The following is a 16,386-nucleotide window of genomic DNA, read 5'->3' as shown; positions in this document are numbered from 1 at the left end:
ATAGTAATGCAGACTTAGTAAATAGTTTGACAAATTTGAGGGAATTGTTTGTTTAGCAGAGTTGCTACATGCTGTATTAAACGTATTTGTGCTGCAGTTTATTATGATATTGTGTATTTCTCATCTTATTTAACAGACTGCCCAGATAAGAATATTATTGGCTAGGCACATGCAGTATAAACATGAATAAATAATCAAGTCAGTGTTATTACCCACATCATGCAAACCATTCCAACAACATGATAGCCTTTCAAAATGCTAAATATCAAGGTAGTTAATAGTCAGGATATGCCAATGTCCCTTTAAAAATCTGTATTATTTAAATGAAAATTTAAGAAACAATGCCAATAAGTAGTTATCAAACTCAGTAGTGCCATGAACCACTCAAATTTCAAATAGGGCAAATTGATAATATTCAAACAGGATTTTTTTTCATCACCTTAATAATATGAGTTCAGAAATCTGTTCTAAATAAAGTTTCATTGAAATGTGTGAATCATACAATAGTTTAAAAAATCGTTCATGTAACTTAATTGGAAGGATATCTAGTTAATAAAATGTTGGAAATTTTGGTCTTGGTTACTTTTCTGAGAGATTCTCAATATGGAAAGTATTCCTATTTATGTCTTCACTTTCTAATAACTTCATATCCCTCTGAAATTTGCATAACAGCAGTAGAGAATTTAAAGAGGGCTTTTGTGCTTCCTTATTAAAAAACAATAGGAAACTTAACATTATTCATTCCTATTGCATATGAAGATGCCTTTTGGTTTAAAGAAGTAGACAAATTTCATAACTGATCAAACATTATTCCAATTAAGAAATATCAGCTACTATCCTAAACTCATTGGTCACATTTTTGCTTAGAATTGGGTCAGTGGAGTAAATTTTGTACTCAGAATTCCACTAACCTAAATAAGCAATTCCTAAAAAGGATATGATAGAAGGTCCATTTTTCAATTTGTACTCCATTTAGATAAGCTGACTATTATTCTAGACAATGTGGAATACAATCCTGCCAGGGCTGTGGTTCTGTTTACACATGCAGACTTCAATTCCCAGTCATGCTCCAGGCTTTCTCTCCCAGTGGACAAAGAATAAAAATGTGAGGGGGAATATTACCTAGCCAGTTCCTGAGAACTAATGGTTAAATTGTCACACACTTTATATCCAGGGGCTGGGGGGGAAATCCACATTTTTATTTCCTTGTCCCAGCAAGATAGAATTCCTTGAATAAGAGATTGGATCAATTAGGTTTGATGATGTCTTTTTTCCAGACTGTACCTCCAGTGCTACCCCATCCTGCAATCTCACACTCGGTGTTCTCGGGCACAATGTAACGCTCGGGTGGAAGGCAGATCAATGCCACACGTTGATTCAGAAGTGCAGGCCTGTGGTGAGAAAGTGCAAGCATAAAGCAACTAATAACACATCTCTGTTCTGTACCCAGAAGCCACTTCAAAGTGCTGATCACATTCCAAGCACACCCAAGCTTGGATGGATGGATGGCATCACACCCATGACTGATCTTTCTGCCGTGAATGGTGAGAGATGCTGCTTGGAGGCCTTCAGCAAAAAATGAAAGTAGGAGGGAGCCATTTTGAAGGAGTCATCACAAGCTTGGGGACTGTGTGAATCTACCTTGAGCAAGCCTTTTAAGTTTTCAATCTATTAAATCCCTCCTTGTAAACCAAATTCATGGAAGCTGGTTTTCTTGTAAAAGCTACTAACTGACTACTCCTCTGTATCAGTTTCTTTAGCAGCTTCAGTCACCAAAGCAACTTTTAGCAGAGGAAGAAAAATACACCACACAGGGAAATATGTTTAGCATATAACACCTTTTGCCTGAAAGCTATGTACATCCTGTCTTCTCAGTCCCAGGACAATTCCCACTTGCACCTAATCACAACCCAAACCTGCCCTGGCCACCTCTTTCTCCACTGCACCCTCATCATGTTGCCTTCATCTCATCCTCAGCTTGAATGGAAGGCACATTTAAGTCAGTCTAGCCCTTATTATTATAACCACCGCCCTTATTTTACTACCATCCAAAGGAAGTAGGTAAACAGTATTGGGCTTTGTAACCTGAGGGGAAGTCAGATGGCAGAACACAAAACAAAGCCAACAAGCTCAAGATAGAGATGGGCAATGGGATAGCAAATGTTAGGTCAATACAGCTTTCCCTCAGTTCAAAGAAGGGCTGGGAGCACTGTAACATAATGTGGATAAATGCCTACTGATGAATGTTAAGTCAGCATCATTGCCATTAAGGATGTGGTTTTCCTGCCCGGCTTCATGTTTTTGCTCTGCTTGGCTCTGCCATCCATAGCACAGCACTGGAATATATTTTTCTAAAGATGCAATTATGTATTTGTTCATAAAGATTTTTAAGATATGAGATCAGCCTTGGTTAGGATTCAGGTTACAGTTCCTGAAGCAGGAATATATCCAACAATTAAGAGCGGAGACATAAATAAATAGTACTTTAAGCTTAATTCTCTGTGTCTGACAAGGGATGTCTTTGATGGTAAAAACCACGGCTAGGTTTCTCCTAGACGAGACATGAAGAGATCAGCTTACCTGATTGAGAATCACTGAATCTAATAATTCTCATTTAATTTTCTTGGAACTGACTGGGATAGGAAATCTAAATCTTCCTTGGACTTTGCATTATCTGCAAAGTCCAAGGAAGGAAGCTGCCTGTCAGTAAAAAAAAAAGAAAAGAAAAAGAAACATCTTCAAATAGTAAGATTGCTGCCAAATTTAGTCTTGGCCCTGGATAACCCAATCTACCTGCTAGACATTCCTATCCTACAGAGCTGTGGTGGCACAGTGGTTAGAATGCAGTATTGCAGGCTACTTCTGCTGACTGCCTGCTGCCGGCAGTTTGAATCTCACCAGCTCGAGGTTGACTCATCCTTCCGAGGTCGGTAACAATGTGGGCTCATATTGTTGGTAATATGCTGACTCTGTAAACCACTTAGAGAAGGCTGTAAAGCAGTATATAAGTCTAAGTGCTATTGCTATCACGTCTCTTAATTGTTTCTGTTTGTAAGCTTTTTTTGCAGCATACCACCATCTTCACCAGCTCCTTCCCCACAAGCCATACAGCTCAGGATGGAGGGTGGAACACACTGACAGATTGAGGACCTCTGTTGTCCAAGTCTAATACATCCATTACTGTATGCTAACTGTGTGAAATGTTCCTTTCCTTTGCCTTGTTTCATTGGGTCCCTTCTGATTCTCCACCTCAGTGAGATTTCTCTACAACAAAGTATATATCTTACAGATCCCAAAATGCAACAGTGCAGAAGGCTCTTAGCAATTCCTATTGAGGAAGCCTTGACCTCCGCCTCTTGGTATGCAACCTAAGTTGCTTTCGTGCTATATGGGATACAGAAAACCTGAAAAGTCACTCACCTCTGCAATTTCAGCATCACCACAAGTGACTCAGAGGGACCACAGACAATCTTAATTATGGGAATGTCCTGTTTGTTTGGGTCATTAGGACCAGGGTTCTTAAAGAGTGTTCCAAGCAAGACGTAGTAACCAGTTAAGTCAGCATCACTGCCAAGAAGAGGAATTAATAATTGTTACAAGTTCACTGACGCCTCTCCCTCAACAGCAGCTTCCCAAGAACCGGTAGGAAAAGTTAATAAGATATGAATCATTTCCGTCTCTCATGACACTTTTCTGCAGCTATAAAGGTAAAGTCCTTTGAGTTCTGCTGACTGCAGTCACATTTATATAGCAAAAATACAGAAGTGATTTGTCACTATCTTCTTCTTGTATTTTTTGGCTCTCCAATCTAGTCCATCACTCTGGAATTTCCTGGTAGTCTCCCATTAAAATATTAACAGTTCCTGAGTTCAGCCATGGTCAACTAGCTGCTGCCCCTGTTTTATTGGCTGCCCCTACCTAAATGTTAATCACTAAGGCCAAGGTGCCAGATACTACCTTCTCTGCAACAGAGCGAAGGAGATGTGTTTCAGGTTTTTCTGCGTAAGCCTGAAAAAAGAGGCTGCTGTTTTTAGGAGATGATTCACTGAAGTGATTTTTAAAGCAGCACCATCTCTTTTCAGATGTGAGAGCCTGGAAAATAACATACTCTCTTAAACAAACAGGACACATACCATACGCTTGTTTTCATAACCATTTTTGAAGCAGGCATTCATCGCTGTATTAATTGCTGCTGTCACTCTGAGTAATCTCGGGCTTGGATTAGTGAGATTCGAATTCCAATCCATACTCAGTCATGACATCAGAGGATAATGAGCATATGAATACCACAGGCTCTTTAGAAAACACAAGGAAGCATACCACTGATATATATTATCCAAAAGTATGCATTTTAAGCAATTTCACATAACTGGCTTACTTACCCTGATTCAATGTCGCCTTCCCCAACCAATAAGCTTTGGTTTTAAGTATATAAAAATAAAGATTTATGTCACCCCCACCTAAAATGAATCACAGAATGTACCCATAGCTTGTTTTAGATTGATTTATTTATAGATATGTTCTCAGGCTGTTCTCTGGCTGTTAGCAAACTTTGTCTTGTTATTTGGTTACCTTGAAGTCAGACTACAGAGGGATGATTGCTGAGCCACTTTTCTTTGGGGCGCCTTACTTCTTGGGTAGCCTCTACCCTGTGAAGTGGGGCCTTCAACCCTTATTAACCCCCAGACAATATTGCCATTCCAGAGAGCTGAGTCCACTTGTCTACCCGCTTCTCTCTGTGCTGGAAGAAAGTGCTCAGCAAAACAACAAGCAAGCCTATTTGCTTAGTTAAACAGACAAAATAGTCCAGTGACTCAAAGCTAGTCATGCTCTGGTGTCTGTGAATGACAGCTGTTTAATACATATGCCTATGGATTTATATAGCCTTGTCTATCACTGTATTTTATTTATATCCCACTTTTCAGCCTACATCGCCCAAGAGTGCTACCGACAATAGGCAAAAGATAATATATGTAAAAACCAAAACAACATTTTTTATTAAAAAAAAGTTTTCAACAGAATATAAAAAGCACAAAAGCATCCAATATACCAGTACTAACGCCATTAATTCAGAGATAGTATTCAGCAGGTTCTGACCAGTTCTGGAGAGCCAGTAGTGGAAATTTTGAGTAGTTCAGAAACTGGCAAATACCAGCTCTGACTGTCCCTGTCCCCATCTATTCTCTGCCTCCCGAGTCCCAGATGATTGGCTGGGTCTTCTTTTGTTGCCCTGCACAGGAGAACAGAGCTGGAAAGCAGGTTAATGGGGTGGGAAGGGAATGGGATTTTGTGGTAACCTTACCCCAGGAGTGGGGAGGGAATGGAGATTTTATAGTATCCTTTCCCTACCATGCCCACCAAGCCACACCACGCCCACCAAGCCACGCCACGCCCACCAAGTCACACCACACCCACCAAGCCATGCCACGCCCACCAAGCCACACCACGCCCACCAAGCCATGCCTACAGAACTGGTAGTAAAAAAATTTGAATCCCACCACTGCATTAATTCCTTCAACGTGCAATTTAGAAATCCTTTCTGGCCTCTGAAAATAATCTAGATTTGAACAACAGACAGAAGTAAAACATCAGTAACCCTGTGACAGCTACGTGGCCTGTGAAAGTGCTGAATGCAAAACAAAAACAAAAATGATTTGTAATTGACAACTTATTTTCTTTAAGGTCGTTGTATATATAATTTTTATCAAAACTTTCCAACCACATGATAAAAGCTAGCCAAAATCAATGGAAAAGAAAAAAGAAAAAAAGAAAAAGAAAGAAATCAAAGAAAAAGAAAAATGTGCAAGAAAAGAGGGAGGGGATTTCTAATATAGGTTTTGCCAGAACTCTGCTTACCAGGAGGAGAAACACATCCGGGTGCTGATCACCCACTCCTCTTTTACCAGTGATCCTCCACAGAAATGGACTCCTTCTCTGGAAAGCAAAAAAAGTGGCACATGTCACAGAAGCAAACCCACCCCGCAAAACCTACCTCTGGGGGGGATGGGTCCAGGTGGGTGGCAACATGCAACTTTGCAGCAAGTCATTCAACAGCTGTGCACTATGGGCCTGTTTCTGGTCTTGGGTAAAAAGAGATCCAAGTGCACAAAACAGCCTCATAGGAACATCTAGTTGGTTTGCAGGGAAGCACAGAGAAGGTTCCCTTTTTTGCAATTTTTTTAGGAGCTGCCACTCCAGAAGACAATGAGTAACAATACTGATGGTTCAAAGTTGCTCACAGGGTTAGGATTTCCTCTTTTAAAAGAACTACTGAAGTGATTCTTCTCCTGCCAAGATTCATTCTCTGGTTTGCCATGTAAGGTATCTGCAGCCAATATTTTTTGAACCACCTGATCTCCCACCACCAATCAGATTCTGCTCACCTATTGCGGATGCTGACTGTCCAAGGTGAGTTTCCAGGTCCACCTCCCACAATCCGAGCCCGTATCTCTATTCGTTCATTCCTCTTGCCACACTGGTCAAAAACCACATTCTCTGCAACCAGGGAGTCAAAACATGACATATTGTCCTTAAATGTTTTTTTTTAAAGCAACACACTTCATTTCTAACTATTCACATAGTCACCTGAAGCCAAAGGCAGAGGGAAAACTCATGCACCTGTTTCCCTTTCTCAGCAAAACTATTTTTCTCACAAAATTACCACAAATAGAATGCCTGGCAGAAAACTCACCTGGATTTAGCAAATTGGACTGCTTCTTGTCATCAGCTGTAGAAACAAAGCAAAACATGAATTGATGCATGCACATCTACATTCCACATATTGTTTATTTATTTCATGGCAGTCTCTGAGGTGCCAAAGTCTGTGAAGCTTATCATTCATACTCATTGTAGGCGGCTTTTGTTTCTACAAAATGCATGTGTTTTGTCTTGAGTGACAAGCACATCTCTGTAAATTGATTTTGAGCTGAACTGCGTGTAAGCTTCTGTTGTGGTGTCTTCTGGTTCAGGAACATTTTAGGAGGGAAAAGTGTCTGTCACACCTTATACAGCAGAGTAGAAAAACATGTTTTGATAAGGTGTTGAACAAGCATTCGCTGATTCATTGGATTTGTATCCCATCTTTATTTTGGTCAACTCAAGGTGGTTCACATACTTAATCCTCTTAATTCCTATTTTCCCCATAGCAACCACACTTTGAGGTGGGTTGGACTGAGAGTGACTGGCCCAAAGTTCCCCAGGTATATATCATGTCTAAGACTGGACTAGAACTCACAGTTTCCTGGTTTCTAGCACAGCATCTAGCCAAACCAGATTTCAAGCATTACCTCAGGTGACGACCGTAATCCGTTCCGAGAATTTGGTCATCACCCGATTCGGTTGTCACTGAAAGTGCATGCGCGTAAAACAGAATGGTGCGGCACAGAAGGGGAAATTGGCACGGATGGGCAAATTGCCACTGCTGGGTCGCCACCCGAGCACCCGTTCACAATCAGAAGTAAAAAAAAATTGGTCATCACCCGATTTGGTCATGAACAGAAGCGTTCACGACCAGAGGTTCCACCTGTACTTGGCATTCAGAATCATATGCCATTACATATTCATGGTTGTTTCTGAAGCAAAAAAAGTAAGACATAAAATCTTCCATTGATTTTTGAAAAAACAAAGGAAAACTACTACTTTGCAAGAACTTGAAGCAACAAGTGTTCCAGAGATTGTTGAATTAACATTCCCCTTTTCCCAAACCACTGGCCCTGCTTTCTTTTTCTTTTCTTTTTTTTGTAAAATTTTTATTTGGGTTTTCACAAAACAATACAAATAAAATACCCCTGTTTCTCACAAATAAGGCCGGGCCTTATTTTTTTTTTTGACCCCCCCCCCCAAAAAACGGCTAGGCCATCTTTTCGGGGGTGACTTAATTTCCTCCCCCATCTAGAGCGGCCCATACACACATACCTCACCACGAGGCTGCTTCTATCGGCCGACGAAAGCTCCCAGAAGGCAGAGTCCCCAGCTGCTTCGGGGCATGGCATGGCTGCCCATGTCCACTCGCCTTTAGGCAGTCTCTTTTGGGCAATGGAAGCTCCCCAAGTGCAGTCACCAACCACTTCGCCGGCCGATAGAAGCGCCTCGCGGCGAGGGGAGTGTGTATGCGCCGCCCAAGGCCGGTAGAGCGGCCGGTAGAAGCGGCCTCAGGGCGAGTGCACGCACACATTCCCCTTGTCACGAGGACGCTTCTATCAGCCGACAAAAGCTCCCTGAAGGCAGAGTCCCCAGCCACTTCAGGGTGTGGCGTGGCTGTCTGTATCCCCTCTCCTTTAGGCGGTCTCTTTCAGGTGATGGAAGCTCCCAAGTGCAGTCACCAGCCACTTCGATCGGCCGGTAGAAGTGGCCTTGCAGCGAGGGGAGTGTGTGTGTGCGCTCGCCCCGAGGCCGCTTCTACCGACCGATTGAAGTGGCTGGTGACTGCACTTGGGGAGCTTCCATCGCCTGAAAGAGACTGCCTAAAGGCGAGGGGACATGGCCAGCCACGCCATGCCCTGAAGTGGCTGGGGACTCTGCCTTTGGGGAGCTTCTATCGGCTCATGTTCTATCGGTAGATCGGGGTATTCTAGCCTAGTCTACCTGCAGGGCACTCCTAAAGGCAAGTTTTCTCCTCATCCCCACCCCCGCCCTTCCCCACCCCATTTCTCTTCACCTCATGTAGTTCTAACGAACGATGTGAGAAATGGCGAGGAAACACATGGTTTAAATAGGCCTAAATTTTGGGGATGGGGCTTAATTTTACCTCATGCCTAGAAATCATGCTGGGCCTTCCTATTGGTGGAGGCCGTATTGTTGGAGAAACACAGTATCTTTTTTTTTGAGAATAGCATGTTCCCCAGTTATCACTTCTCCATACAAACTCAATTTCATATTCATCTTTGTGTTCTATTCCATATCTTATTACTATTTTAACATTTTCTCAATATTTTTCCCTTCCCTTAGTTTTCTCAACCTTGCTTTTAATTATCTCATTCCTTTCTAAGTTCAATTATATATCTTTTTCTAAGTTTCAATATCTTTCTAATCATTATATTTATACTTTTGTCTGTCCTGTTTCAATTTCATATTTTCTTTTTTCATTAAACAAAATTTTCCGCTGTAGTTACTGATTGGAGTATGACACCTTTGTATCTTTTAATTTTTGTCCATTCAACTCTTATTTAAACTTCAATTTATGCCTTTACAATTATAACATTCAATATAACACATAACTTCCAGTCGAATTCTGCTTGGTACATTCTTAAAATACATACTAAGTTCTTAAAGAGAAAGTATATATATAACAATAGTAAATAAAATACTTATTCTATTCCAATTCAGCTCTATCATTAATGTTAGTTATAATCTTTAACATCTTTAACATTTCTTTTCAATGGGATATCATACTTCCTTAAGAACACTTATAATATTTCCATATTTTTTCATATTTCTTTCATATTCCTCTTCACTTAATTTTTTTATAACTCATTAATAGTAATTGAAATGTTCCCATCCTTTCCTAATTTCATTCTCTCATTCTCTTTATTTCATTTATTTATTAACAAACATTCCATTAGATTACAATGAGTATTTTATCTATCATTTTAACCACACTTATTTCATATTTTCAAAGTTCATTTCTATTTCTAATATAACAATGCTATCTTATGTACCCTTGCAGAATCCCTCTTTCAATTAAATTTTCAGCCATTATCGCTATGTCTTCTAAATAGGCTTATACCTTTAATCCTTGTACATTTTCCCTGTTTCTCTATATCCTGTTTCTGTCCTTTATAACTTCTTTTCCTTTCCCTCTTCCCATTCTTCTTCTCCCTCCCCTTTTTGACCCCTAATTCTTTAATTAGAATTAAATTTTCTCTTCTGTAATCCTCTCTTCTGTTTCTTCCTAATATTCTAATTACTTTTCAAACTATTCTCTCTTTTTTTGGTTGTTTTTTTCAGATCTTAAATTTTTCACTCTTTTCCCCCTTTCCTTTCTTTTCTCCACATAGAATTACTTGGTCATTGAAGATGGCTTCTTCTTTGTCCCGCCTTTCTTGTTCTACAGGCATTTCTTGTTGTTTCTCATAGTTCAGGATCTCCATTTCTAAAAATTGAAATACGAAGCCAAAAAAACCTCTTCCTTCTTGTGCATCTTCTTTCTGTTTTTTAATTTTCAGTTCTTCCAAGAGTAATACCATTTTCAAAAATTTTAAGCAACCATCTGATTAATTTTAATCCTTTAAATCCAATAACCAAAAATCCCCAAAACACCAAGCAATCCAAATAATCCAAAGCTGTTTCTTCTGGCTTCTTTTTTCCACATTCTCTTCCTGGGGTTCTATTATCTTGTTACAAAGTTTCAGTTAGAATGTATCTTTTAGGAATCTTGTTAAAATTTCACTGTTAATTCCTTTTACTTCCAGGTGGTCTCCTCCATTTTTTTCAGTTCCCACCCTTTTGTTTTTTCCTTTTCTCTCCTTTCCTTCTTTTAAAAATTTTTGAAAGTCCAAAAGTCTTTATTATCCCTTTGACATTTTATTTTCAGCTTAAATGCCTGTTAATGTCAAAGTGGCTTTTTGTCAGTTTCTTACTTAAATCTCTTAGTTGTCAATATGGAGAAAGAAAGAAAAGAAACCAAATCCTTTCCCTTCCCTCTCTCATTCACCCCTTCAAAATCTTCTTTAGGAACAATGTTATTCTTCATAGTTCAAATTCCAGGATACTTTATGTTGTTGCTTTTTCAGTTCGATCCGGTCAGCCAAAACTTTCTCTTCTCATCTTCTTCCTGCACATTCTTTTCCGGTTGAGTTCTTTGAGGTGGCCATTTCTGACCACCGCTGCAACTGCCTTTGGGAAAGGGAGTAATGGCCAGCTGGGGAGGAGAGATGTGGCTCTCCTCAACCCTGCTGGCAGTCTCCCCCCTCTTTACCACCTCTACCTCTGGCTTAGCCCCCAATCCAGCCAGCTCGGGGCACTCCGGTGGTGAGCACGGATTGAAACCACGCATGATCACGGATTTCGGTCTATCGCTGAAGAAGTTCAAACTGGAAGTCTCCACTGGCCCTACTTTCTGAAGTTAATAGGATTGGAATCTAACAATATTTGGAAATCCAGAGGTGCTCAATTCTGTTATAAATATAAATACCTCAACGATCAATATGAAATCATATTGTTGTATATTTTATTCATGTATTTATTATATTTATATGCTGCCCATCTTCCCCTCTTGGAAATGGGAGTTGTGGTTGTGCTTGACTGTTTAATTTATATTGTGAATGCATGCACCACCTATTACTATGCTTTCAAATGCTCAAACAACTTATGTTGCAAACAAAGAAACAACTACTGCTTCAAAAGAGAACAAGTAAGCCAAAGATTTCTGGCCATGCAGAGGCCAATGTGGACATGAACAACCTTGGCCCCTTGAAGAAAATCTAGGCAAGATGACAACATCTGTAGCTGGCTCCCAAGAATAGACACTAAGGCAGAGTCCATTGCTTCATCATGAATCAAACTTACCACATGGTTTAATGGCACAGTAATCAAATTGAGTGTTAGGATCCATAGTATAGCACCAGGGCCCATGACTGTCATTGTCAGGGTTACGACAATAGTTCTGTTCAAGGCGCACATTAGGTAGTAAGGGGAAGAAGTGCCTAGGAAAATTCAAAAAGACTGTTCAGCATTGTGTCATTTTTTCTGTTTCGTACTTAGGAGATTGTGGTTTTTTTAATAAAAGTTACATATAGTTGTCAATGTGTTCTTATGGATGATTCAGACACTTGAAAGCATTTCCATCGACAGATACTAATTTTTCCCTAAAATTCATCTTTGACTTCTGAAAAAATGCAGTTTTTCCTCAGGGATTTCAGTATATTCGCTCTTACCTATTTTCACACTTCTGACAAGCACATGTCAATGTGACATCTACCTGCTGTGGCTCTTCTCTATTTATATATAAATTGCACTTGTTCACTGCATTGTCTCTGTCAAACTCAACTAACTTGATCTTTGATAATTGAATGGAGGGAGTATTTTAGAGCTTTGAATAAGAACTACAATGTTGTAAGAATGTTTAAAAATGATAAGGCTGCAGTTGGGAGACAGAATGATGGAGAAATCTTAAAATACAGATCTGCTTGCAGAGTGGATGTACAATTTGTTGAATGTGTGAAGGTTGTATCTGTCTGACAATTGGGAAAAGGCTGTTACTGTTTCCTAATCAAAGGCAAAGATAACAAGAATAAATCAAACATTACAGGGAACTTTGAGCATAAAAGAACCTGAGAAGGAGTTTGCAGGATTCTGATACAAGGACATAAAGAATGAGTGATATTTGGTCTTTAAATGATCCAATCACCTTTTCTGTTCTCGCTTGTCCCTTTCTTAATCATCGATTCACGTCATTCAACAAATGTTCTTTCTTGGATGGATAGCCATCACCTTGGTGGGAAGAGCTGCAATGGACTATGAACACAGGGCATTTCTCTTTTTATGGCCTTGCCCACCTCCTTCAACCAAAAGAGAAGGCGGTTTCTATTTCCCAAAGCAGCCATATAATAGAAAAATACTATTCTAGAACTCTTTTTTTCCAGTAAGCTTTATGAACTCACCAATTTGCCATCATTCCAGAACTTAAGAAAAGGCCCTATCTGTATAGCAAGTAATCAGCCACCATTTTTCCCCTTGTCTTCCATTGAGATATTCCCCCACCACCACCACTGAAAATATTGTTTTTGTTAGGTCCATTTTTTATACTTTCATCATTCATGGAAGTATATTCCATGTTATTATTAACATTTTATTTTTCAAAAACTTGCCATGGTTCCTAATGACACATTTAAGATCCTGTCAATCTTGCCCTCAGAAAACAGTGAATAGGTTGGGTGAGCACAGGCCATGAGGGGTGAGATGCTTTCTCACAGAATCAAGCCAAATAGCTGCCATCTGGGCATTTTTCATGAAGTCTAGGTGCTAATAGGGTTAACTCTTTCTCCCTGTTATGACCAAGACTTAATGAGGGAAGGGGAAACAGCATACTGATAAATTTCCCACCATTCATACACTTACTGGAGTGTGTGAGGGGTTTTCTCCTTCCATTTCTGGCAGGTAATTCCTTTCCGGGTCTTGCTAACTGTGCCTTGGTAATCTTCCCCATTTCCATAGTAACAGTCTGTGGAAATCAAAGACTCACCTGAGTTCATTTGCCTGTCTTGGTACACACATTATGTACAAACATTTGAGTTTCAAACATTATGCTTTCCAACCACCAAGGGATTATGCTCTCCTGGAAGATCTAGAGAGCAACAGTTTACCAATCTCTGTTCAATAATTAATAAGACTCTCTGAGAACCCAAGACTTGCTACAAGGGGTAACCTTGAGGGGGGAAACATCACAGTGACTACAGAAAATTGGGTTAGAGATGGGCTGAAAGAGGGAACAGAAAATCAAGAGCTGGGAAGGAAAAATAGAAGCACTCAGTGTTTTGCCCTTTGATCTGCATCATCATCATGGTGACTTATAGAATCGTAATAGTCACTCAAATGATATGCAGGTAGAACTCTGCTGCTTCATTTCTCGCACCATGAGAATAAACACTTCAAACATTACGAATAATACAGCCCAGACTCCTGTGAGAAGAGACTCTGGGAAAAAAACTCTTTCTAGATCCCAACTTGGGGCCACCATTCTTACCTTCTGCCTCCACATCCTCAGCACAACGCTTGATCTGGAAACAGAAAGCTCTGGGCAGGCTGGTCATGGTAGTGAAGCACCAGGGAGCCTCTGAACCATCAGGATTCCGACAGTAATTCTCACTTAGGTCTCTACAAGGTAGAACCAAGGCAGAACCTCAGCATCCTTCTGAAGATGTACCCAATGCTTCTAGCAGGCCTCCAATATAAACTCTGTTGCAGTTTCCAAGACTGAGCACTCTGGAAGATACTTCAGGATTAATTGGTCCACAATTAACTGTCATAAGATTTGTTTTTTTAGACTTACACAGTCCCAGACTTACACTTACACCTGTGGTTAGTGAAGTTCTGTAATCATCCAAGTTAGTTTACTACATAAGCTTTCAGTCAGATTCTGAGCTTTATCAATAGATTGTCTTAACTTTGAAATCTCTGAATGATTTGTAACTGGAGAACCTGAGACACTGTCCTTTCTAGGTAAAATGCTTTGCTATTGTCACCAGAGACCTGATCTGGAATACATCTGTCCTCAGAGAGGAAACCAGTGACATCTGGAATCAAGGTTTCTTCAAAGCTGGACAATCTTTATGGGTAAGCTATCCTGCCTGTCCTCCTGCCTTGCTTTCAGATTTGAGAATGAGGCCTTGGAGCAAGTATACCTATCAAGAAACCTGCCAGGCACTTTCCAAGTTTCCAAAGAAAAGAAGACAGCTGCCATATTAGTTCCTTTGCTTAGCGGGCATCAGCAAAGCCAGAAGAGAAATCGTTCAACTTGCTGATGGGGAGTGAATTGGATACAGCAGAGACAGGTTTAGGGCAAGCAATGGGGGTCACAAATGATACAACTGGCACTGTTTGGGGCCAAGGTAAAATTTGTGAATAACGTTCCACTCACTCATGAGAAATGGCTTAGAGTGAGGCACTGCAGGCAATCTGGCCACCATCTGTGATGCTACAGCACAAAGGCCTCACTCACTATGAGGAAAGACAGAGAGAGTGATGGAGATGGGCACAGCAGTCCATTCTCAATCCTGTTGGACTTCTGCACTAAAAATACAGAGAATGAAATGTAGGCACTAACAGGCACAGATATTCAACTGGAATTCCTAAACGAAGCCAACGCTCACAAGCAATTTTCACAGAACATTTTGTTGGAGAAAACCCAAAGGGAGGGGTTAGTAAAGCATTTGGCTTCTTTTCCTTTTTCCCTTTTGAAGTGTAATAAGAATTTCCTTTCTTTGAATATATACTCCCTAAATCATAGGATGCACGGTGTTTAAAGAGAATCGGTTCGGAGTCGTTTTCTAAAGTTTTACTGTTTATCATGCTGTGCAAACCAGAACAAAAATAATGTCCCTTTTTCTTGGGCTGATATCTGTAAAATTACTCCGATGGAAAGGAAACAGCCTTCCTGTCTCTAGTGAAATAATAAAGTCATACTAACTATGCCCAAGTGGCATCACTTGACTGATTGTCAATCCTGAAGCGAACCTGGCTGGGGCCGTTATTGAGACTTCAGGGTTACCACTAGATGGGAAAAGGAGGGAAATAGCTGGGGTTTTGAAGTCAAAATAAAAAGTTTTCCTGTGGGAATCAAGGTCATTTCAACGGGTGGCTGGGAGAGGAGGAGTGAAGTAACTAGGCAACTGGCCAGCACCTCAATTGGACCATGTGATTGCTGACTTGGGGAAAGGGGGAAAACTTTCTCTTTTAATGAGGTGAAAACCGCGGGAACTTTCAGAATTGGTTTTCACCAGTTGTGCCAATATGATGTATCCAATAAAATTGTTCTTTGAGGAATCTACCTGCCTTGGAGCTCCGTCTTCTATGAGTGCATTACTTGGAACGCTGACACTGATCTTCAAAAGAATAGAACAAAGGTCCACCCAGTTGAATGGGGGATCACTAACCCATTACTGGGCTGTAGCAGTGGTGGGATTCAAAAAAATTTACTACCAGTTCTGTGGGCATGGCTTGATGGGCATGGCAGGGGAAGGATACTGTAAAATCTCCAGTCAGAGATGGTATTTGCCAGTTCTCTGAACTAATTAAAATTTTCACTACCAGTTCTCCAGAACTGGTCTGAACCTGCTGAGTACCACCTCTGGGCTGTAGGGTAGACCAAAAAAAGAGGAAAAAAACCCTACTTTTGTCTCAAACCAAAATGGATAATCTCATGTAGTGGGGTGAAGCTCAAGTGGAGGGACTTTTTATGCCCAGGAGCAGGAGACCTTTTCAGAGGAAATGCTTCCACTCCCATTTCTACTTTGACTATATTTCTGGCAGAACAGCATCCCCAATGCATACTTGCATGGATATTTCTCAGGGTGGAAATTGTGTCGGTGTGGTGTCTGTGAGTCCCAGCGTTGGCAGGGGACGCCCGATGTAGTGACATTCACCTTGCCTCGATAGCCTTCTCCTTTCAACCGGAAGCAGTTGGTTGTAGTAGGCAGGTGTGGACGTTTCTCTGCTTCCAAAAGGGAGAATCCATGGAAATCAAATCACAAAGTGTATCACAAATCCTTCACAGCATGAATGAAAAAAAGAATACCACGTTCATTCCTGAACTTACATCAAAATGGCTGGAAAAGAATGTTTTGGGGATCCAATCTGGGTCGGTCACACTCTGCTAGAGATGGGTTCCCAGACAGTGGGCTCCAGCACAGCTCTAAAAGCTCGGAAGACTAAACCTCTGCTCCCAGCGAC

The 16,386-nt window shown here is 40.6% G+C and overlaps 1 protein-coding gene across 2 annotated transcripts in view; it reads right to left on the bottom strand.

The window, feature by feature from the left end:
- The window catches only part of MST1 (macrophage stimulating 1), a 32,401-nt gene that overhangs the window by 4,241 nt on the left and 11,774 nt on the right, over positions 1-16,386 (bottom strand). Inside the window, exons 8-16 of one of the 2 annotated variants that reach the window (XM_026725570.2) lie at positions 15,988-16,147; positions 13,682-13,812; positions 13,057-13,159; positions 11,506-11,642; positions 6,692-6,727; positions 6,384-6,495; positions 5,857-5,934; positions 3,421-3,567; positions 1,285-1,391 (exon numbers count right to left, since the gene is read on the bottom strand). In XM_026725570.2, coding sequence (XP_026581355.1) covers positions 1,285-1,391; positions 3,421-3,567; positions 5,857-5,934; positions 6,384-6,495; positions 6,692-6,727; positions 11,506-11,642; positions 13,057-13,159; positions 13,682-13,812; positions 15,988-16,147 — 1,011 coding nt within the window. Of the gene's footprint in view, positions 1-1,284; positions 1,392-3,420; positions 3,568-5,856; positions 5,935-6,383; positions 6,496-6,691; positions 6,728-11,505; positions 11,643-13,056; positions 13,160-13,681; positions 13,813-15,987; positions 16,151-16,386 lie in introns of both variants that reach the window. The other variant, XM_026725563.2, reaches the window with a different exon arrangement.

The sequence above is a fragment of the Pseudonaja textilis genome, chromosome 2 (assembly GCF_049901715.1).
Source record: "Pseudonaja textilis isolate UNSWEBS1 chromosome 2, rPseTex1.2, whole genome shotgun sequence".
Lineage (NCBI taxonomy): Eukaryota > Metazoa > Chordata > Lepidosauria > Squamata > Elapidae > Pseudonaja > Pseudonaja textilis.
This window is presented reverse-complemented; position numbering and strand designations above follow the sequence as displayed.